At 43.3% G+C, this 24,508-nt stretch overlaps 1 protein-coding gene across 6 annotated transcripts in view; it reads left to right on the top strand.

Moving 5' to 3' along the window:
* PDE8B (phosphodiesterase 8B) overlaps positions 1 to 24,508 on the top strand; it is a 128,024-nt gene that overhangs the window by 70,753 nt on the left and 32,763 nt on the right. For 4 of the 6 annotated variants that reach the window (XM_072137965.1, XM_072137956.1, XM_072137947.1 and 1 more), the window contains 6 exons: positions 16,750 to 16,809; positions 17,173 to 17,363; positions 18,599 to 18,658; positions 19,405 to 19,462; positions 20,491 to 20,579; positions 22,447 to 22,525. In XM_072137965.1, the coding sequence (XP_071994066.1) occupies positions 16,750 to 16,809; positions 17,173 to 17,363; positions 18,599 to 18,658; positions 19,405 to 19,462; positions 20,491 to 20,579; positions 22,447 to 22,525 (537 nt within the window). The remainder of the gene's footprint in view (positions 1 to 16,749; positions 16,810 to 17,172; positions 17,364 to 18,598; positions 18,659 to 19,404; positions 19,463 to 20,490; positions 20,580 to 22,446; positions 22,526 to 24,508) is intronic. The other 2 variants (XM_072137975.1, XM_072137940.1) reach the window with 1 other exon arrangement.

Below are 24,508 nucleotides of genomic sequence, written 5' to 3'. Positions count from 1 at the left end.
CCCCCATGTGCAAACCTCAGTTTGAGGGATCAGGTAGCGGTCAGTGTTTTACATAAAAGACGGTCCGACACAGCCACACCACAACCTGAAAAGCCTATAAAAGGGTTAATGCAGACTACTGGCATATATGACAGTGTGCAACAGGTTAATTCACATTGGCTTAGGAGCCCAATGGGTACACGTCTTGAAACGTTACAAACGTTACAGAGGTAGATAGGCTACTCAGGGTAGCACGGTAGTAAATGTCTCTTTCCTGCAAAGAAAAGGCATAAAAAGTGCAAACAGAATGTCCGTACCTAAAAAGGAAGGCATTAAGTGCAAAATAATAAGTCAATAGCCACTTTTGGCAAAAGTCTCACAGAAGGTTTCTAATGACAAAGTCCATCTTCTGGGTACAGCCCTTGATGTGGGGAAAAGTGCAATAAAGCAAAGGGTCTCCTCTATTTGGAGAGGGACAGAGTCCTTTGAAGAAATCTCTGCTGTGGCAGAGGAAGGGGTGCTATCATAGCACATGACAGTGTATAATCTCTTGACTGAGATAAATAAGGGTAAGAGTCTCAGGAAAGTCTCTGGCTCTATAGGGATATGGAGATAAATACAATATGTACAAAGTACCTGGAGAGGGCTACAGCCCTTCAGGGGTTAGTCAGATGCACCTTCGCTGGGTTCAGCAGGGACAGGATCCAAAGTCAGCAGGGAATCCTGTGCATCCTCAGCGGGAGTAGGTGCCGGCTGGGGACACCCGGTGGCAGCAGTGGGTACTGCAGGCGCAGCAACGTCCTCCGGACCTTCAGGGGGAGGAGCGCTGTCGCCCGGGATGTCGGCTGTTCCAGCCGGGGGCTCAACTGAGCCAGGGACCACGGAGGGGTCCAGGAAGAAATAGACAGAGCCCGGCGGCCGCGCCGCGGCTCCTTCCAGCTCCGGTTCTTCCGGGGCCGGGTCATCACCCCATTGGTAACCGGCAAGGGGAGATGTGGGCCTAGATGGAACCTCCGGACAAGGTTCGCTAGCCGGGATGTCTTCTCCCACAGAAGAGCCGCGGGACCTGGCAATGCTCCCGGCAGGGGAGACGGTGGGGGTGCCGCCCTGTATCATGCCCGGCCCATGGATGGCAATGGGACCCGTACTCACGATTACCGTGGATGGGGCATTCACGTGGGTCACCGCCCGGGGACTCGCAGCCGAGGAAGAAGAGGTGTTCGGAGATTCCGGCCACTCGTCGTCCTCATACCAGTCATCGTGCGGGTAGTAGCGGTCCTCATCGGAGTCGGGGATCCGGATCACACCAGCCGCCCAAGGTCCTCGGGGCCCCTCTTGCAGGGAGAACTCAATGCACTCGCCTGGCTTCAGGTTGTGCTGGCTCTCCGGCAGATCAGGCCTCTTGACGGACCGGCGGGGTATAAATACTTCCCGTCCGGTGTAGTCCTGGGTGGCAAAGCCATAGCCCTTCCGCTTGTCGAAGAACCGGACCATGCCGGTGGTGCGGTTCTTCTCGACCCAGGCTCCCGCTGTGGATCTGCCGGCCATATACCGCTGGGCCTCCTTCTCTCGGCGTCGTTGGTCTGAGACAGCGTCTCGGAGTCGCCGGCGGGCGGCCTCTCCTCGGCCTTGAGGCTGCGGAGGTTTCGGTGCTGGGGCTTGTGGCTCCGGTTCAGGCTCGGATCTCCTTGGGCGACAGGTAGGTGCCGGAACAGGAGCAGGAACCACCGGAGGATCAGGAACCACCATAGCGGGGCTAGCAGGCCGCGCAGCAGGAGTAGTAGGCCTCGGAGCAGGTGGAGCGGCACCACTAGGCCCAGGCGTTGGCTCGACAGGAGTCGGGGCCTCCCCACGTGGCGCCTCCACGTGGGCCCGCGGTACCGGGATGGTAGCCGGGATAGGGACGAGGAACCGCCCGGGTGGGATTTGGTACTGCGTCACCGTTTGGTAACATGTCCTGGTGACAAAGGCCCGAGTCAATCCACGGTGCAGCCGATGTCCAGCGGAGGGTCTTCGGACGGGCTGCGCAGAGACCACCACCATAGTCTCTAGGACCTCGTAAAATTCCGGACGCTCCACAGGAGGGAAGGGCGGAGGACCCCACATGGTGCTGTCCTCACTGTCCAAAATCCACTCAAGTTCTGGCGTTTCTCTGAGGCGGGACAGGAAGTCCGCCTCTAGCCAGTGGGAGGAGTCCAGGTCCTTCCCGCCAAGAGCTGTGGCGGGCTCTAATTTTTCCTGCGCCACAGGAGGCGGGGTTCGCGCCCTTCGCGCATGGGTGGAGCTTGATGCGTCATCTGGGTTTCCCGCCAGTGAAGGTTTTGGCAGGCTGGAATTATTTGCTGCGCCACAGTTTCTGAGGTAAAAATCTTCAGGCGCGGCAGCGCCGGATGTAGCAGAGCTGGTACAGTTCTTGCCAGGATTAACCTCTGGAGTGCTGGAGCGGCGCTCGACAGCACATGGCAGCAGTATAACACAGTTCATTCCAGAAACACACAAGTCCTTAAGCCTAAACCCGGATGGCAGCAGGGTTAGGCAGCACAGTCTTTTAATAAAGGAAAGTCTTTAATGCCGTGATAAGGCACAGAAGTCTATATCCTGTTCGTGACGCCACTTGCAACATCCCCCACCGGGGCCTAGCCTTTGAGGTGAGGCCTGGAGACAGCCGGGGCCCGCTGTACCGGAGTGGCTGGCGGTTGCGGCCTAAGCACGCTATTGTCACGGTGCTTGGTACGGGGGAACCGGAGGGCTGTCCTACAGCCTGGCAGGTCTCCAGCAGGGTGGTGTTGGCAAGAAAAGATGAGGGAGCGGCTGCTATAGCGGATCTCCCTGGGGCAACCCCTTAATGTCCCGAGTGTGAGTCTCTGGGTGATGGACAGGGTGCCGGTGATGGAGGCAGAGGTAGTAGCAGGGACCAGACGGAGGCAGAGGTTGAAGGAAACAACTTACAGTTCTTTATTGGAACCGCAGGAACCGCAGCAAACGTGCCTTTAACAACATGGTGGAGTACTGGAGAGGTATTTGGAGGGAGCCACAGGATGTAGGTCACCAGCCTGGATGAAGAGGGCAGGCTGGGAGGCAGCTGGGTCCTTAGAGGAGGCTTCAGCTCGGTCCTGGATCTCTTCAGGTATCACCCTTGAAGGTAGGATGATACCCCTTTCCTCACTACACTAACTCTAGTCTTATCTTCCACTTCAGGCAGGGGCTAGGCTCTTCCTGCTCTGGTCTGGTGTGCTAGAGACTCTGAGCTGCTGCTCAGCTAACTACTCTCTCTGCTTGCGTCCTGCAGACCCAGAGGGCCTGACTAGGACCGGTCTCTTCTCCCTTCTGGGAGAGACTGCTCTCCTCTCTCTCCTGAGAGAGACTCCTCTCGGAGTGTTCTCTGAAAGACCTCTAGAACATTCCTGGCCAGGGGGTTTTATTACCTCCCTTTGGTCAGGTGGTGGCTGCTCCTCCAATTACCTCTCAGTTCACAGAGACAGGATGTAACACAGACATTGGTTGACATAATTACATCACAAATTAACTTCTGCCTTGCCAGGCAGGATTAACCACTGCAATTTCCCCTTGATCCTATAAAGGCCATGTAGTGTAATGTTATTCTACATGCAGGTGGGACGTATTCGCAAGCACTACCTCACCATTGCATCGGCGAGGGTGTTGCACATTTCTATCCAGTAGAAGTAAACATAGAAGCTTTCTATAGAAGGACAGCAAGCAGAGATCTAGAAAACAGTGAGGAATTGATACAGAAAGTGTATTGGAAAATTGTTTAACTTTTCTTTACACAAATCATATCAATTATTGGCTGAAAGTGGACAACCCCTATAATTTGTTTAGAATCTGGGAGACAAATCAGTGACTTAGTGGGGGCATTCCTTATTTTTGGTGCTAGGTGTTGTTTTATGGTGCCCGGATTTAGTGTTGTTTTGCACTGTGAAGTTATATTGTGGTGCGTGGCCTGTATGTAATTGGCGCACCGTAAGATGAAGCCTCAGAAGTTGGTAGACTTGCTTTTTGTTAATCTAGTTTTGCTACAAAAAATGTGCCAAAAAGAAATACAGAGAAACTAGAGGTTCAGGTGCAACCAAACTGAACGACAATGAAAAAAAGGTCACAAGTGTTGGAAAAGAAGCTAAATTGTGGCGCCGTCATATTATAAACATGGCGAAGAAACAAAAAGAAAACAATGCAAAAGAACTAGCGCAAAGCCAATAATTAATGCCCCCGTTGATACCTGGCAGGACGTTTAGTAATGTTTCCTATTAAACCAGTTGAGGCTTATAGGGGCACATTTATTATTTGTCACAAGGTCCGTTTTTTTGGTGCACATTCATGGTGTCATAGTTGCTATATTCTGACTTGGTAAACTTACTTTTTATGGCAACACAAATTGTGCAGGAAAAAATGTCAGTAAACTATAAATGCAGAAAAAAGTGTCGGGGAGAAAAAGCTCCAAATTAAGAGACTAATTTAATTAGAGACCTGAGCAAACAGCATAATAAATGTGCCCCGTAGTTGTCACTTCAGGTGGAGACACAACGGGAGAGATTCATTGGGCCACATTTACTAAGGGTCCGCGGAACGCGGATTGTGGAAATTTAATTTAACTTTAAAATTGTGTCGCAAGACGTGCACTTACATTCACCAGGAAGAAGAAGGTGAATTCCGGCGGACCTGATCAGGGAAGCGACACATGCAGGAAATCGGGTGAACGATGTTAGTTAGCTTCTCCAACCCGAACCCAATTTGGACGTGTGGGGTGCGAAGAAGCAGGGGCGTGAGCGTCCAGTATGTTATATAGCTGAGCAGATTGAGATGAAAAATATGTTAAACACAGATGTGTGTATTCATCACAATTGGCTTTCTAATTACAAGGTGTTTGGGCTCTATATAAGTCCCTCATGGACCTTGTTTGCAAATAAATGCTACAATTACAAAGCCTTCCCCAAAATACTTGTAGGAAGATGGAATCATACGATTATCAGAACTGCCGTTGTATGCTGCATATTACAGTTATCTTAGAATAATGAGCCTGGTATGTAACCCAGATTCATCCATCAGGCTGCCGGCTAGTGAAATGTAATAAATCACTCCAGCGGAGGACTGGACCTGCAGAACTTGGTACTACAAATGGTGATTGTCTGCAGTTCTATGGAAATTGTAGTAAGTGGTGCAAGGGAAGATAGACTCTCCATGAACATAGTAGGGTCGGCTGCACACAACTACATGGTCGGTCCATTAAATACTACAGTGCAGATGATCACGTGGATCATGAGGATAAAGTGGGTCTCCAATTCCTACATCAGTCTTGAGGGAAGTTTGCCTGCAATGTTGACCATACAAAGCTGCAGACAGTATTTCTGGAGATCTGTGTAACCAAACCTTTGTGTGTGTTGTCAGTAGCAGCGGCAAAGTGAAAAATATATTTATATTCTAGAATTGTGGCTGGACTTGGCATACTGCTGTGTGAGATCTTTTCACTGAACATGGGACAAATCCTCCCCTTTGCTCTGAGTAAGAGCTCCAGGTTAGTTATTGCAGCAGAGGGAATGAAGAGCAGTTTGAATGCAGAGAGCAAAGAACAGCAGTGTGAGACACTTCCCCATTCCTCCAAGTCCAGCTACAATCTTGCACTATAAAAGTATTTTTTACTGTTCTGCTAATACTAACAACACTCAGGTATGGTTACAAATCTCTTCAGGGCTAATAACTTAAACCGTCTGGAGCTTTTGCACGGTTAAAACTGCTGGTAGAAAACTGAGGGAACATTTATACAACACCCTTAAGAGTAACCCCATGTCAAATCTGTCATCAGTCATTTATTTATAGTGTCTCAGGGTCCATTATTGTTGTGGACGAATTGTGCAGTAATTTGGGGATGATAGTCTTTGGCGCTATGAAGTGGAGCAGAGCTGAAACGGGTCTAAACTGACTCCACATTCAAGAAGGAGAAATAGAACTTAATAGCTGGTCTAATCGTGCACAAAAAATTGCCGGAGAGAAATTTTCGGGCACTGAGAAGTGCCGGAGAAGTGTTGGGATTGAAGAGCGCAGAAAGGAAAAAGAAAATGACAAAACAGTTGTTCCACATTTGCTGCATCCATACAGGGGCATTTTTTTCCAGTAATTCAATCTAAAAAGTAACACTCATATATTATATAGAGTCATTACAGAGTGAACTCTTTCAAGTGTTTATTGATGTTAATGATGATGATTATCCCAAAAGTAATTGGGGCACATTTGCTAAAGCCCCTGCACCAGTTTTCTGTCACACTTTGCATGTTCTTTTCTGTGCAAACTGCTTGCACAGGTATTTAAGAAACATCCGCGCCACAAATTTGTCACACACGACTCACTTATATTGCAGCTGCACTATACCTGATATAACACAAAATCCAGCACATAAAGGGGTGCTCCGGTGCACAGTTGGAGCGTGCGACACGTTTATCAGCCAAAGTCCGACTGAAGTGTGTTGCACGCCCCATGGTAAAGGTGCACCAAAAAAAATAGTTGGCACTCTCTGTCGGGGCAGTGCAGGGGGCGCCAGATTTATGAAGACCGTGGAACACAAATCATGAATCTGGTGCCCCCTGCACACTACATGGGCAAACAGCACGTAGAACAGACTGCACTGTTTTTGATGAATGTGGGCCATTATCTCTGAAAATTCTAATATTAGACCAACAGTAAAGAAATGTTTTGAGCACAAAAATATTGGCCAAATGACAAGTCTGTAGAGTAAATGCCCTCAATACTGGGTCGGGGCTTCTTTTGCATGAATGATGGCATCAATGTGGTGTGGCATGGAGGGATCAGCTGCAAAGGGGTTATGGAAGCCCAGGTTGTGTGATAGCAGCCTTCAGCTCGTCTGCATTGTTGGGTCTGGTGTCTCTCAATGTCCTCTTGACAATACCCCATATGGGGTTAAGGTCAAGCGAGTTTTCTGCCAATCAAGCACAGTGGGTCAACAATGGTGGAGTGCAGGAGTCAGTGCTTCAAGAGCCACCACACACAGACATATCCAGGACATGGGCTGCAAGTGTCGCCTTCCATGTGTCACTCCTGAACAATAGACAATGCAAGAAGTGCCTAAACTGAGCCACGGAGAAAAAGAACTGGACTGTTTTAAGTGGCCCGAGGTGTTGTTTTCAGATGAACGCAAATTGTGCATTTAATTTGGAAATCAAGGTCCAAGAGTCTGGAAGAAGAGTGGAGAGACACAATCCAAGTTTCCTGAGGTCTAGTGTGAAGTTTGCGCAATCAGTGATGGTTTGGTGAGCCATATAATGTGCTGGTGTAGATCCAGCTGTCTACCAGGAAATCGTAGAGCCCTTCATGCTTCCATCTGCTGACAAGCTTTTTGGTGATTACATTTTCATTTTCCAGCAAGACTTGGCTCCTATCCACACTGACAAAAGTACAAATACCTGTTTTTTTAACTACAGCCAAGAGGAAGATGTGAGACACCAGACCCAACATTGCAGACGAGCTGAGGGCTACTATCACACAACCTGGGCTTCCATAACACCCCTGCAGCGCCATCAGATGATTCCTCCATACCTCACCACATTGATGCCATCATTCATGCTAAAGAAGCCCTGGCCAAGTATTGAGGGCATTTACTCTACAGACTTGTCGTCTGGCCAATATTTCTGTATTCAAAAAAAATTTACAGTTGATCTTATGTAATATTCTAATTTTCGAAGATAATGGGGCACATTTACTTACAGGGTCACCGGAGTTCACTAAAAGTGCATTGTCCGTGTATAATGCTGCGTGCGGCAATTAGATAAGATTGTGCGCCAGACATCATGCATGTGTCGCTTCCCCGCTCAGGCCCGACAGAGTTCACCATCTTTCTTGTGGTGCATTTTAAACATAGGGCGTGCGACAAAATTTAAAAGTTAAATCCTGCATTCAGTCTGAATCAGTTGGACCGACCGAAGCCCCCGCCCCCCCCACCTAATTTGTGCACAATCACAGCAAACACACTTATTAAATACCTGTGCAAGCCATTTTAGCCCCAAAAAAGGTGCACAGTCCAACGCGACCCTTTGTAACCGGTGGACTGCGTTGTGCACCGCGACCCTTAGTAAATGTGCACCAATGACTTTTGGGTTTTCCTTGGCTGTAGCCATAATCATCAACATGAACAGAAATAAACACTTTAAAAAGTTCCCTCTGTTTGTGAGTATATAATATTATAATATACACATTTCACTATTTGAATTGAATTGTTGGGTAGATGCAGCTAATCCCTGCCAGACCTCGTATATCACTACTGCCATGTACTGACTTCTCGGCCACACGTTTTCTATGCAATCTCTACAGGGTTTTTACACCATAGTCACATTTTTATTGCTTTCAAATATTTTTTTTTTTAGATTGTCTTTATTTATAAGTTTCTTCCTCAAGGTTGTAGAACATCGATCAGTGGGAGAAGAATCTCTTTGTCCGGATGTTATTGTATCTGGAATGTAGAATTACATTCTATTACTTCCCCTACACACACAAATACCAATGACTTCTGGAATGAAAGGACATCCTGGCGATGTGATAAGAGCCCTGAGTGCTCTATATATAGTCACTCATTCAATGCCGGTGACATTGGAGGTTCTCATTAGCTATCAGATATTATTAATAGTACTGTACATACATTTTGAGGACATGGGTGCCAGCTCATATGGGAATATGGAAATATCTACACATTTATACTACTTGAAATGCATGATATATATATATCACTCCCAGCACTGACTAACACTTGTATTGTACACTCACCGGCCACTTTATTAGGTACACCTGTCCAACTGCTCCTTAACACTTAATTTCTAATCAGCCAATCACATGGCGGCAACTCAGTGCATTTAGGCATGTAGACATGGTCAAGACAATCTCCTGCAGTTCAAACCGAGCATCAGTATGGGGAAGAAAGGTGATTTGAGTGCCTTTGAACGTGGCATGGTTGTTGGTGCCAGAAGGGCTGGTCTGAGTATTTCAGAAACTGCTGATCTACTGGGATTTTCACGCACAACCATCTCTAGGGTTTACAGAGAATGGTCCGAAAAAGAAAAAACATCCAGTGAGCGGCAGTTCTGTGGGCGGAAATGCCTTGTTGATGCCAGAGGTCAGAGGAGAATGGGCAGACTGGTTCGAGCTGATAGAAAGGCAACAGTGACTCAAATCGCCACCCGTTACAACCAAGGTAGACCACACCGGGTGCCACTCCTTTCAGCTAAGAACAGGAAAGCTCATCGAAATTGGACAGTAGAAGATTAGTGGTGGTGTCATGGTGTGGGGAATATTTTCTTGGCACTCTTTGGGCCCCTTGGTACCAATTGAGCATCGTTGCAACGCCACAGCCTACCTGAGTATTGTTGCTGACCATGTCCATCCCTTTATGACCACAATGTACCCTGTAACATCTGATGGCTACTTTCAGCAGGATAATGCGCCATGTCATAAAGCTGGAATCATCTCAGACTGGTTTCTTGATACATGACAATGAGTTCACTGGACTCAAATGGCCTCCACAGTCACCAGATCTCAATCCAATACAGCATCTTTGGGATGTGGTAGAACGGGAGATTCGCATCATGGATGTGCAGCCGACAAATCTGCGGCAACTGTGTGATGCCATCATGTCAATATGGACCAAAATCTCTGAGGAATGCTTCCAGCACCTTGTTGAATCTATGCCACGAAGAATTGAGGCAGTTCTGAAGGCAAAAGGGGGTCCAACCCGTTACTAGCATGGTGTACCTAATAAAGTGGCCGGTGAGTGTATTTTGACAATAAAAACTATCAGAAGTATCCATGGACTATTCTTGTCTTTGAGACCATCAGTCCATGACAGGAAGCAATCATAATACCATAGCAGATAAAGATGCAAGTCCAATCATAAGTCCAGAGGAAGGAAAAAAAATCCTGGCTGATGTCAATTGGCACCATAGTGGGGAAAAAATTATTTTTTGACTCCTAATTTCACATTCAGAATAAATCCACAAATAAACGTCCTATCCCAGAAGTGCAATGTGATAGATCCATAGCAAATTCTCCATATACAGACAGTCCCCTACTTAAGAACACCCAACTTACAGACGACCCCTGGTTACAAACAGACCTCTGGATGTTGGTAATTTACTGTACTTTAGCCTTAGACTACAATAAACCCCAATAACAGTTATCACAGGTGTCTGTAATGAAGATTTATTGTTACTCCTGGTTCTTATGACAATCCAACATTTTTAAATCCATTTGTCACAGAGACCCAAAAAATTTTGGCTGGAGCTACAATTATAAAATATACAGTTCCGACTTACATACAAATTCAATTCAAGAGCAAACCTACGGAACCTATCTTGTATGTAACCCGGGGACTGCCTGTACTGCAATACTGTAACCAAAAAGTAACGCCTTACATAGGTCTGTACAGCAAGGTGTGACAAAGTTATTGGCCTAAGAATTTGGCAAAATGGCATATTTTTTTGTACAAAAGATTAGATTTCTTTTTAAAATATATTAATACCTATATAAATTTGACATCCTGTGATCGCACCAACCCAACGAATAAAGGAAGGTGTAATTTGGAGCGCACAATGGAAGCCGTAATATCAGAGCCAACGAGAAAACAGGGCAAATGGTTTTTTTTCTCAATTTCACCCCACTTGTAATTAGCGCAGGTACAATTTGTCCCACAGATAACAAGCCCATATATATATCTCTGTTCATTGAAAAAGAAAAAAGTTATAGCTTTTAGAATGAGGGGGATAAAAACTAGAAACACAAAAATGAAAAAGGGCTGAGTCCTGAAAGAGTTAAAGGGCCAAAGCCACTTTAATGAATCTGATGGGCAGCGGAGCTCTAAAAATAGACATAGAACTGTCCCAAGGAGCCGCCTAATGATAAACAACCCCCATTATCTGTATTCCAATTCCTTAAAACATCAGCAGGTAGGAACAGGGGGCAGACAGGATGAGCAACAGCGGTTTCGTGTGGTAGCATCGCTTTCTCAAGTTCAAATACCACGGCGCCCCAATGCCATAGCTAACGGGTGAACACATCACACATTCAAGGGGTGTGTTCAAGAGTTGGGAGGTTGTGGGGTTGGATCCGCCCCCTCATGCCCTCACAAGGGAGGAGGGGCTTAATACAAGCTACGTTCATTATGCAGAACCTATCCCCACCCACCACTATCCTGGGAATACATAGGTAAGATAAATAATAGTAGAAGCTACACCATAACCGGCTGTCTCGCCGCTCCCATATTGTTAACAAACATTCCTGTTTTGGGAACATGAAATGCCAGAACCTAATACTCATGATTAAGCCACATATTAATATCGGTTGACCCACACAGTTATACCACAAATTTATACCACAAATATACTTTCAATCTTAAACTTAGGGGTGCATAAACAAGATATAGTATAGTATAGGCATAATATTGATGGCAAACAGGAAGAATAGGTACATTCACAAAAAGACCCCCACATCATTCTGATCATTAAAGGGAACCTGTCATCAGAAATTGGTCTAACAAACCTCTTCCAGATCATGTTTCTTTTATGGCCCAGTGTAGTGGAATCATTCAAAAAATCTACTTTAAAATGATATTTAAATTGGTTGTAAAAAGTCAAGGAGATGGAGAGTTTATCACTGAAGTCAAGCTCTCCTCACCTCAGAACAGCCTTCATTGTAACTAATGTTCCTGCTTCCAGGGATATCACTAACCAGATCTCCTGAAGTCTGGCAAATGATGTCAATCACAGGGAAAGAGGTGGGAAACGTGGGGAAAGCTTGACTTCAGTGTTAAAGTCTCCTCCTCCTTGACTGCATACAACCAATTTACATCTCACTTCAAAGTTCATTTTCTGGATGATGTCACCACATGAGCCTGATGACAGGTTCGTTTTAAGTCCAAGAGGCCCCATGCCATTGATTAATCCACCTTGCTTCTCAAGAGGAATCTATTTCTGTCATAACCATTTGTTCCAAGTCACCAAACTGTAATACTGAAGAGTCGCCATGGTGGTATTTGTGGATCAATCAACCTGGGGGGCCCTTGACGTGTTTGTATTGAGCGGCAATGTTCTGTAAATCTTATATACATAACCTTATTGTTTTTACCAATATAGAATAGTCCACATGGACATAGAACCACATACAACAGAAATTTGAGTCTTGCAAACTATTTAACCTTTACAGAAACTCCCCATCCCCCACACTGACAAATTCATTGTTTTTTATTATATTGGTACAAAAGTTGCAGTTGCAATGTATCTTAAGTTTTTCTCTTTGGGATACATGTGATTAGTTGCCTGTCTTTGTGGTGTGCCACTTTTTAGTCCCAAATTGTAGCTCCCAAAAGTGAGTCTGGGTCTCGGGTGCTCTTATTAGGCGCAAGAATGAGACAATTTCAGAGCCCAAAAGTCTCACAAGTTGAATAAACATCTGGGCTACAACAATAAATGTGGCCACTGCACTAAATCCTTGAGGCAGCTGACTTTGGTACCTGCTTGATTCTGTGCCTAAAAAGTCTCAAACTGCGAAAAGTCTCACAAAAAGTTGGGCGCAAAAAAGAAAAATAAAGCAATAGGAGTGATACATGTCCCCCATAGAGTTGTAAATCCCCGATTTTATTATGTAGATATAAAAGGGCCTCCATTGTGTCGCAAAATGACCATTTGGTTAGAAAGTCTTAGACAGTTCAGAAAAATATAAGAAGTTTGTAAAAGTAACTAACACATAGAGCAGATCAGGAAACATCGCTCCACTCTGTGTGTTGTGGCCGTGTTAAAGTCGTCAATATCTTTAAAGGGATCCTGTCATCAGGAAGGTCATTTTGACATGATGACAGGTCCCCATAGCCTCTGGCATGTTTATTTAAAAAATGCCTAAATAATTCCACAGATTTTTAATGCTTTCTTTAACGTTACCCAGATCCCTTCCAGCAGCTTGTGGTGAGTCGTAAGCAGGAGGAGGGAGCATGGGAGGGGCTGAGGGAGGGGGAGGGCAATGAGTGAGGAGGAGTGGAGGAGCGTGTGAGATCCAGGTGGGGGGGGAATTAGAGGGGCAGTCTACTCCTCAATGCCACCACTTCTACTCCTCATTCATTGCCCTCTGCCACTACCCTGCTCCTTCCCCCTGCTTACGACTCACACACTGCTGGCAGGGAGCCAGAAACAATTAAAAAGCAGCACAATTATTCAGATGCATGACAAAGGCATTTTTCAAATCAACATGCCAGCGACTATGGGAACCTGTCATCATTTAAAAATAATCTTCCTGATGACAGGTTCCCTTTAAACAGCGTTGCTTTGCCCCACTGCAGTTTTCTTAATAATGAGCTAGGTCATTAGTAGGTGATAAACAAGGGTCTGACACCAGAACCCTTTACCAATCCAATGTTTCAATACGGCATCAGAACCTAAAGAGTGAATGGAGCCAGAGGCTAATGGATCCCTGCCCTATATAGCGCCTGTGCACCACCGCTTTCTGCTCCGTCCACTGTATATCTGTTGGCAATGGATGCTACCTGTATGGATGATGAGTAAGGGGCCCGGGTGTTGGACCACCATAGAAATAATAGTGCCTGGGGGTTCATTGAAATTACCAGTGATGACGCAGATGTGAACAGAGCCCAATACATAGGCCAGACTCTTCATCTGCAATCCCTGACATCACCGCCACGCACTATAGTTGTCACTGCTGTAAGTCGTATTTATGTATTCAATGAGATGCCCTTTAACAGTTTTTGTAAACCCAATGAATGTAACACATTTCCCACCCGGTGCATAAATTGGGCCTGAATACGTAATCTTTTATAGATTAATGTAAACACTCAGATCCCTTATTGTCCTTCAGAAACAAAGTGCAGATGTCTTTGGATACAGTACATGAAAAAGCTGAACTCCTTAACTGTTACTTGAGGGTCTTGTGACTACGTACAGTTTTATTATTGCTTTTCCATTTCCCCGGGGCTCCACCAATGATGTCTTTTTCCAAATCCTTGAACAGAATAATCTGTAAAACACAGATCTAGCCGATTGAATAGGTTGTCAAATCGAAAAAAAACCCAAAGATGTTTTATGAAGGTCAATTATTTTCTCTGTCCCGTATTTGTTTTGCATATGAAGGACCTCTTCAAGTGCAGTAATTATCGTCTGCAATGATCGGTGTGTGGGGGGGGGGGGTGTAAAAAAAAGATCATGTAGTTCAAAGCTCTTGTCTTCCTTTGTCCTACTGTATATGGAGTGAAGAGGAGAGAAGGGCTCTTCAGCAGGGCAGCATGCCCATCTAGCGTTGGGTTTTGTTTGCCGTGTTGTTTGTACTCTTCCTTCCATGGCTGGGATGTGTTTAGCAAAGCTGAACCGACTGACCGCCCAAAATGTCGGGAATGTTGAATTTCATCTTTTTCTTTGGTGAAATAAATGAAGGTGTCTTGAAAGAGCTCAGTCTCTGCTCCCTATTCACGGACGCATGAGTGCTCTACTGAACCGAGCATGCAGGTGTATGGGGCGGCGCGCAGGAAACAATGGGGGCATTTATTATTGGCTTTCTTATGGGAGCATTTATTATTGGCTTTCTTATGGGGGCATAATATTGCTCCTTTAAAGACACTCACACCTTTTTTTGGTCACTCAATTAGGGACACTTTTCCTGCCCAGATCCCAGTCTAAATTACCCCAAAATACCGGCTCCTGCGCCACTATTAATGAATACCCCCTAAAGGACTTTAGAAAACTGAATTAGTGCCCTGAAACTTTATTCTGTTCCAGTTAGATTGACTTTTGATTGGTAAGGAAATTTCAGAAAATTTTAAGATACCCAGAAGAAAAAAAAAATAAACCCACTTTATAGCTATGTTTTCAGATGTGGCAATTGCTTTGCATCGCGTTTCAATCACGTATTGAATTAAGATGGTGTTTTTTAATTAAATTAACTTATGTATATTTTCTGAGGGGGTAGGGGCCCCATTCAGAAGTCTTCTATGGAGCCGTGCCTCTTTTAGTTACAACCTTGGCACTTTGGACCCATTTCTGGTGCTCCCCATCCAGAGCATTCCCCCAGCAAAATTCTGCAAGCTCTGCGCCCTCTGTGTGCACAGGAGGGGGCATCTCCGGTTGAAGTTTTTTTTCAGCGGGCACAGGTCCTGCCATATGCAGGGGTGTAACTAGAAGAGATGAGGCCCCATAGCAGACTTCTGAATGAGGCCCCCCTTCCCCTCGCAGAAAATATACATATCAGTACACTCACATGTTAAAACAATAACACACATTCATACTGTCATACACACATTCATAAACTTATATACACACATGCAGCTCTACACTAATGCATACACAATTTTACATTCTACACACACATGTATATACTTATATACACACATGCAGTTCTACACTAATACAAACACATTTATACATTCATGCACACACATGTATATACTTATATACACACATGCAGTTCTACACTAATACATATACATTTATACATTCATGCACACACATGTATATACTTATATACACACATGCAGTTCTACGCTAATACATATACTTTTATACATTCATGCACACACATGTATATACTTATATACACACATGCAGTTCTACGCTAATACATATACATTTATACATTCATGCACACACATGTATATACTTATATACACACATGCAGTTCTACGCTAATACATATACATTTATACATTCATGCACACACATGTATATACTTATATACACACATGCAGTTCTACGCTAATACATATACATTTATACATTCATGCACACACATGTATATACTTATATACACACATGCAGTTCTACGCTAATACATATACATTTATACATTCATGCACACACATGTATATACTTATATATACACATGCAGTTCTACGCTAATACATATACATTTATACATTCATGCACACACATGTATATACTTATATACACACATGCAGTTCTACGCTAATACATATACATTTATACATTCATGCACACACATGTATATACTTATATACACACATGCAGTTCTACGCTAATACATATACATTTATACATTCATGCACACACATGTATATACTTATATACACACATGCAGTTCTACACTAATACAAACACATTTATACATTCATGCACACACATGTATATACTTATATACACACATGCAGTTCTACACTAATACAAACACATTTATACATTCATGCACACACATGGATATACTTATACACACATGCAGTTCTACACTAATACATATACATTTATACATTCATGCACACACATGGATATACTTATATACACACATGCAGTTCTACACTAATACAAACACATTTATACATTCATGCACACACATGTATATACTTATATACACACATGCAGTTCTACGCTAATACATATACATTTATACATTCATGCACACACATGTATATACTTATATATACACATGCAGTTCTATGCTAATACATACACATTTATACAGCAATGCACATATAGACACATGTACTCACATATACATTTATACACTTATACATACAGTATGTGCACATCTAATACACACCTACAGTATATACACACACAGATATAGCGTACATACATAATATCATTACACATACAGTACATACACACACCATTTGCCACTTTCTCATCATAAGATGTATTACAAACATGCATATAAACACATATTATCCACATTAAATAAAAAAATAAGTTGAAATCATTGCATCCAGTTTATAGTACAGGAACACAGGATTGAATTGTATTGTTATTTCATCAGCAGGTATCATCGTCAGAACTGTGGCTTGGACCTATGAGGCTAACACAGGATCCTATACAGGTATGTATTCTTCCACTGCTTTCTCCATATAGACCAATGTTTACATTACTGTTATGTCTGGTAATACAACTTCTATTAACTTCAATGCGGATGTGATACTAGACATGGCTTGTTTCTGGTAAAGAAGAAAACATACAAGAGGAGAAGAGGGCGATCTATTAGTTAGATCACTAGAGGTGCTCTCCGGGCCTTGCAGTAGCTCTGAAGGATCTAGACACAAGAACATTTTGTGTAATTCTAGTTTCTTCTGACGAGTCGTCATATTATTGTTGTAATGTATATTGTATTTTTCAGTAGTCATCAAGCTTAATAAACCGACTTCATTTTCTATATCCGTTATTCTTCTCTTCCCTTTATGTATAGGTGCTGCTAGTGTTTGCTAAGGAAGACAGTCAGAGTGATGGGTTCTGGTGGGCCTGTGACCGTGCCGGGTACCGGTGTCATATTGCGTGTACACCAGAATCGGCAGTGGAGTGCTTTCTGGATAAACACCATGAAATCATTGTCGTAGACCACAGGTTCCCCAGATACCTCGATGCCGAGTCTGTATGCAGGTAAATCTTATTATCATTTCATCGTTTGGACTTCAAGAAGGCATTTTGCAACCTTTAACTTTCTGCACCTTTATATAGATGTCACTTCACAGATTTAACCACAGTGCCATTTCTTTTGGAAAAGCAGACCCCACCCACATGACAGTAGACATAGTGGTAGCAGTCGTGGCATTTAAGATATCAATAACGATTTCTCAGGATTGTGAAGCCTAGAGAAAAATTCCACCCACCCGAAAGTAGAGGAGCAACTCCTATTAAATGGATCCTCTTTCATGCTCTGCAGTTACAAGGAAATGTATATTTGGGTGAAAAATATAGTTGGAATATGATAAGGTGTTTGTGTTCACCTCTTGTTTAGGTGTTTATTTAATTTTATATCCGTCAAAGTGTATGAAAATACCAGAAACTATATCGAGTCAGTTTGTAAAAGTTATTGCTTTAAGGGGTAATAGGACAGTTTTGAAAATTTGAGATTTAGAAACATTTTAATATTATGGAAGAATGATTATTTGTAATGGAACTATGCAAAGATTCACTGTAAACTGGTTTTATAGACCAAACTAATTGATTCTTTCACAAACCACGTACCAATGACTGTAGCCCAATCACTGGCAGTAGCCAATCACTGACTGTAGCCCAATCACTCTCTGTAGCCAATCACTGACTGTAGCCCAATCACTAAAAGTAGCCCAGTCACAGTCTGTAGCCAATCACTTACTGTAGCCGATCACTAGCTGTAGCCAATCACTGACTACAGCCGATGACTGGCTGTAGCCCAATCACTGGCTGTAGCCAATAACTGTCTGTAGCCAATAACTGTCTGTAGCCAATAACTGTCTGTATCCAATCACTTACTGTAGCCGATCACTAGCTGTAGCCAATCACTGACTACAGCCAATGACTGGCTGTAACCCAATCACTGGCTGTAGCCAAATAACTGTCGGTAGCCAATCACTGGCTGTAGCCAATCACTGACTAGAGCCGATAACTGGCTGTAACCAATCACTGACTAGAGCTGATGACTGACGGTAGCCCAATCACTGGCTTCAGCCAATCACTAGATCCAGCAAGCCTTCGTTTTAACAAGCCTTCTAATATCTATTAAAGAAAATATTTGATCTGTATCCACATAAAAATGTTGGTCTTATTACGCTTCATTTGTAGGAGTTTCCAGTCTGCATACTTCTTGCTTTCGACCACTTAAGATTCTGACCATTTACTTACCTATTTGACAGGTCAATACGAGCTACAAAGCCATCAGAGCACACCACAATCCTGGCCGTTGTTCCACGTGTGTAAGTTATTAAAATGTACTTTAGGGCTTAAAGTGAAGCTAAGCTTTAAACACAATTCCCATAAATCAGTGATATAGTGTGTGAGCTGCTCTTTTTATTTCACATCCTACGAATTATTGCATTTGTCACAGTTTTCCACCTGCAAACCTCATCTCTGTATGTAAACTAGTTACTATGATGTCTCCCATACATTGTACGCTATGTAACACTGAATGTACAAGGCTTAGTGACTGCTCATTCCTCTCCATAGACTTCTATTATAAGCTGTAATCTGACCTCTCAGGAAGCTTCCGTCCTGCCACATTTTAGCTGAAATTTGAAAGTTAATAAAGCAAAAAAGATAGGAAACAGAATTTCATTATATAGCTTATTCCTTTAGTAATGATTTGTACAAAGATTGTTGAAAAGGTTTGTGACCATTTCATATTTCATAGTGTCTCCCAGATGAATAGAGATTTTCCCTAAAGGCTATACTATGTAATGTATGTATCCTGTATCTTATATCCTGTATTCCTCAATCTCTAAATGTTAAAGAAACTCCTGTTGCTTTTGATGGGTCAAATAAAATAAAACCTTCTTGAGATTGTGATACCCTTTAATGTCTCACTGAAATATAAGATGTTATAAGCAAGCTCTCGGGAATGTTACAGAAATATGTGCCCACCCTCCACTTTGTTTCAGAATATATAAGAATTGAATGTAATGTAACTGAAAGTTATGACTATATCAGATCTCTTTTGTCTCAGGGGACCTGACCAAGAAGAAATTTCAGTCCTCCCTCTTCTCCATGCTGGATTCAATAGGGTAAGTGACTGCACAATATAAATGGCCGGACACAAACAAGGACAGTGAGCCCTAAGAATGAGCCCCCCAAACTGTCACATCCATGCTTATTGGGTCCACCCTAAACGGTGGTCAATAACTGGGCTCCGTTCCCTTCCTACGACAAGTTTGAATGCGTAACAAGATGGACAAACAAATCACATAACAGGAGGTCAATAATCCGAGTCACAACTACATAGCAAATACAGTAAGGAATTCAAAAGTCGGTAGAATGGTCGAGGACGTAGCAAATATTGAGAAACGAGGTGGAACAAGAAAAACAGAATACTGCCAGGATAATACAGGATAATAATAATAATCATCTTTATTCATATAGCGCCATCAAATTCTGCAGCCCTTTATAGGTTCCTAAGGTTTGTTCATAAGTTGAATTTGTATGTAAGTCGGAACCTTAAATTTTATAATTGTAGATCCAGACAAAAAAAAATTTTGCCCCTGTGACAATTGGATTTTAAAAATTGTATGCAGTAATGGGGACAAGGATTATCAATAAAGCTTCATAAACAGACACATTACAGCTGATCATTACAGTCTGGGACTATAGTAACATCCAGAGAGCTTCACCAGAGATCACAGTGGGCAGAGGGGTCCGTCTGTAAGTCGGGTGTCCATAAATCTGGGACCGTCTGTATACCAAGGAGAGTATAACAGAGCTGGGCAGACTAATTGTTGGACCAGCAAGTGAAAATGGCTACACACAGATATTAAGACTGTGCTGCCCAGAAAAACTGTGCCGGGTCAGACCTGGTGTAGTTCTGCATAAAAATCTGTGTTTGCTGGTAGCCACCTCTCTATGCCCCCTCCATGTAGGTGGCGTAGTCACAAAATAACCTCAAATTCTTGCAATGCACAAGAATTTGTCATTATTTCCCTGCTTCTACACCATAGAAGTAGTGATCAATTCCCCCTGAGTGTGTATGTTTGTATGTTAGTGTCTTGATGGGTGGCGGTATTCTCATGTTTTTATATATATTTAATGTATTTTTCAGAGGTTTATGGAGAATTTCAGCATGATCGCTTGTTACAATGAACTAATCCAGATAGAGCACGGGGAGGTGCGATCTCAGTTCAAGCTCAGGTAGGTGAATGAATTCCCTTCTTGTTATGCAATAGACTAATAGCAGTATAATGATGTCTTGGAGCACTTACATCTGAGGTTAAGTAGATGAAACTAAGCAATCTGTACCAAACAAAAAAGTGAAGTGGGAACATGCTCTGCATCAATCGATCAGCCAAATATTAGTAGAAGACGATAAAACTGATTGTATAGGACATTTGTGGATGGGCTGAGGACACGTCTTCATTAATACAACTCATCATTTTGTGTAATAGGTGTCAAATAGGAAGGAACGAAAGGGAGTTTTCTTAGCTTTATGCAACTCTCGACAACTTGTTATACTGTCCAGTCCAGTCCTAACCTCTGTTGTTTCCTAATCATTTATTAAGACCTGTCCTGTAGATTTTAGGATTAACCCATATTTATTTTCTGGCACGATTTATATCAAGTCTTTCAGGTGGAAGTGGCCCCAATGCATGGCAATGTTGCTATTTTGCTGCTTGCTTGCGCCAAAAATTGGCATGTAAGGTATGATAAATCGAGAACAGTAGGTTGAAGTACATTTCCATATAGCAATGTAAGCAAAGTGCACTACCAAAGGGCCTTAGGCCAGGAGTGATAATACTAAGGGCCGACCCCCATTCCATTAATCTACTATGTAAAATCTATCATTAAAGGGGTTTTCCCACAAAGGAAAGTTAAGCCCTATCCAGTGGGGGTCTCAGTGCTGTCGGACCCCTCGTCACTCCGTCAGATTAATGGAGCCGACGGCCACGCATGACCGTTCTGCTCCATTAATCTCTATGGAGCTGACGGAGATCGGCCAGCACGTTCTCGTTTTCCGGATCTGCGGTGGTCTCAGCACTGAGACCCCCACTGATCAGCAACTTAGGCCCCATCCTGTGGATAGGGCCTAACTTTCCTTTGTGGGAAAACCCCTTTAATAAGATCTGACAATCCATGATATTTGTGTATAAATAGTTCCAAGTGTCAAGTAATTGAATTACACACCTGCAAAACGACCATGGGGGCCCATAATGTGTCAAAGCCAGGGCTCCCAAGGGAATCTTTTAGGCCCCTGCCACATCTGGTTATTTATTAAATTGCATGTAAAGGGACGACTTTATAAATACCTAGATGTAAATTTATCTAAGGAATTTCTTTTTTTAATTTTATTTTTGTACCTTTTTTTGCTGCATTTGAATATTTGTACAAAATTTTGCTAATTTTTGACCCGTCTAGCAAAGTTTGCCACAACCTTTTATTTCAGTGTTGCACCTAATATATCGCTAAAATTCAGATGTGGATGTATGAAAAAGTTGCACATTTTTGCACAAGCGCAGTAAAAGGTCCCAATTTTCTTGCACTGAAATCTGCAGTGTAGCGGATGTAAGCAATAGGATTGTAAAAGTAGTCGAAGGCGATTTTTGCGTGACTTTACAAAAAAAATAGCAAAAATCCTACTACTACATACTATTGGATTGTTACAGAGACATAAGGGTCTGATTTCAGCTATTTGGGACTTCTTCCAGTATGGGGGGCCCCTGTCGCTCTGTAGATCCCGTATCCAGCCATAGAGAGTAATTATTTGTATTATTGATATTTTTCCCATGATTCCATGATTTCCCTGTGATTTAGTTGGCACCACTGTTATATCAAGGAATTATTTTAGACATCAATCACTTTTAATGAGACAATATCAACTGCCTGGAATTAAGTCCCATTACTTGTCCTTATGGCCTCTTAGTCTAAATCTCCACTATTATTGATCCATGGTTAAGTGAATTGTGATTAAGTGCAGTTGGCCGGCTGGAGATTTCTACATCCGTATGACAGCTTACAGTATTACATGTTCAGTATATAATGATTGAATGTGTATGTGTTGCAGATCCTGTAATTCAATATTTACTGCACTGGATCATTGCCAGGAAGCCATAGAAATTACAAGTGAAGAACATGTCATACAGGTACAGAGAACAGATTTATTGCAATATATTTATGTGTTTACTATATGGAGAAAAATATTAGGACCCCCACATATTACACCTTCATTTATGACGTCCCGTTCTTATTCCATATTCGGTAATATAGAGTTGGTCGTGTAGCCATCACTCTTCTGCAGAGGCTACTACTTGACTACAGCAATGGTGAGGTCAGACAAGCGCCTATGACTCCTGTAGAGGCAGTTTTACTTGTTCTCTCCTCTCTCCCCTAATCCTGGCCATGGAGCTGCAGCGGCTTCTTGCAGCCTGAGCCCCCGGTTAGAAGGTCATGTGACCGGAGCAGAGTTGTTCACTATTGGCTGCTGACTCTGATCACATGACCTTGCACAGCAGACCATCGGCTGGGCGGCGCCCTCAGCGTCCTGATGGTACTGTGTGCGCAGAGGATCCTAGGTGTAGGATCCTAGCTGTAACATTGACAGCCCGATCCTGTATTGTGACAGGGGTCTGATACAATCAGCCCCTGAACACAGAACTCATACTGACCAGAGGGGTTGTATGCATGGAGAGAAGATGCAATGTGCATCTATTCTGCATGTCTGTATACAGATCCCTGATAACTGTGATGCTATGGGATGTCACTATAAGATCACTGTTATATGCGATCCGCATAAAAAAACAGCCCCCTAAAAACACGTAAAAGAATTACAAACACACTAATTCAATTTGAAAAATTTCCAAAAAATTAAAGCATTAACACCCCACCACCACTACCACAACCCCACACAAACACACACACACACAATAAAATAAAAACAAAGCAACCATCAGGGATCTTCAGCGTGGGCCATAGTCTGTTCATGGGGGTCGGCGGCATCAGCCACTGTCTAGTCATTGGGGGGGTTGGTAGCATCAGCCGCAGTCTAGTCACGGGTGCGTCAGCGTTGTCAGCCATAGCCTGGTCTGGGGGGGGGGGGGGGGGTTGGTAGCATCAGCCACTGTCTATATAGGGGGGGGGGGCGGTTGGCTCGTCAGCCACAGTATAGTTAGGGGGGATTAGCCACAGTCTAGTTAGGGGCGGTCAGCTGTGTCAGCCACAGATTAAATCGGGTGGGTCGGCGTTATCAGCCACTGTCTAGTCATGGGGGGGTAGTAGCATCAGCCACAGGTTAGTCACGGGTGGGTCGGCGTTGTCTCCTGGCATGTGCCATAGCCAGAATCGTCCATCGGACTGCCAGACATGGAAAAGGGATTCTTCATCATTTCAAAGCACATGTTACCCGGCTTTATAGTCTGCTGGAATTGTTGTTCTTTAAACTACTTCATCTGACTCTTGGCATTGTGCTTGATGATGTAAGGTTTGGAAGCAGCTCTATGACCATGGAAACCCTTGTCATGAAACTCCTAGTGCTCAGTTTTTGTGCTGATGTCAATGTCAGAGTAGGTTTGGAACAGCAGCTATTGTGTCAGACGAGTTGGGGAATCTGCTCCTCAGAACTTGTGTTTTGCCACTTCACGGCCGTCACCCCTAAAGACTTCCACTTTCCAACACTGATAATCACAGTTGATGGTGGAATATCTAGGATGCCCTATGATCCTATGTTCTTTCACAAGTGTTTGTAAAGCAAAACTAAATGGCATGGTACTTCATTGAGTAAGAGATTGTCTTCCAATTATTTTGTCCAAGAAATTATTTTGGCAAAAAATACACTTTATTAAGTCAGATGCAATGAATAACAAACACTAAGTGATACAAAAGGTCTAAAATCACTTAAAAAGTGCTACCATGAGCACAACTGTCCCCAAAAAGCGTCAGGGAGCAGAGTCCCAGACCCAGGCGTAAGCCACAGGCGGACACACACCCTCCCTAAGTAAACCCCCCCCAGTTCTGCATAAATACGGCAACCAGATCTTAAGACAAATACTAATATTGAAGTGGGGTTACCTCAAGCAAAAAAGTAAAAAAGTATTTTTTGCATCGCTTTTTATTGTCATATATTGGACCAC

The sequence above is a fragment of the Engystomops pustulosus genome, chromosome 1 (assembly GCF_040894005.1).
Source record: "Engystomops pustulosus chromosome 1, aEngPut4.maternal, whole genome shotgun sequence".
In the NCBI taxonomy this organism is placed as follows: Eukaryota; Metazoa; Chordata; class Amphibia; order Anura; family Leptodactylidae; genus Engystomops; species Engystomops pustulosus.
This window is presented reverse-complemented; position numbering and strand designations above follow the sequence as displayed.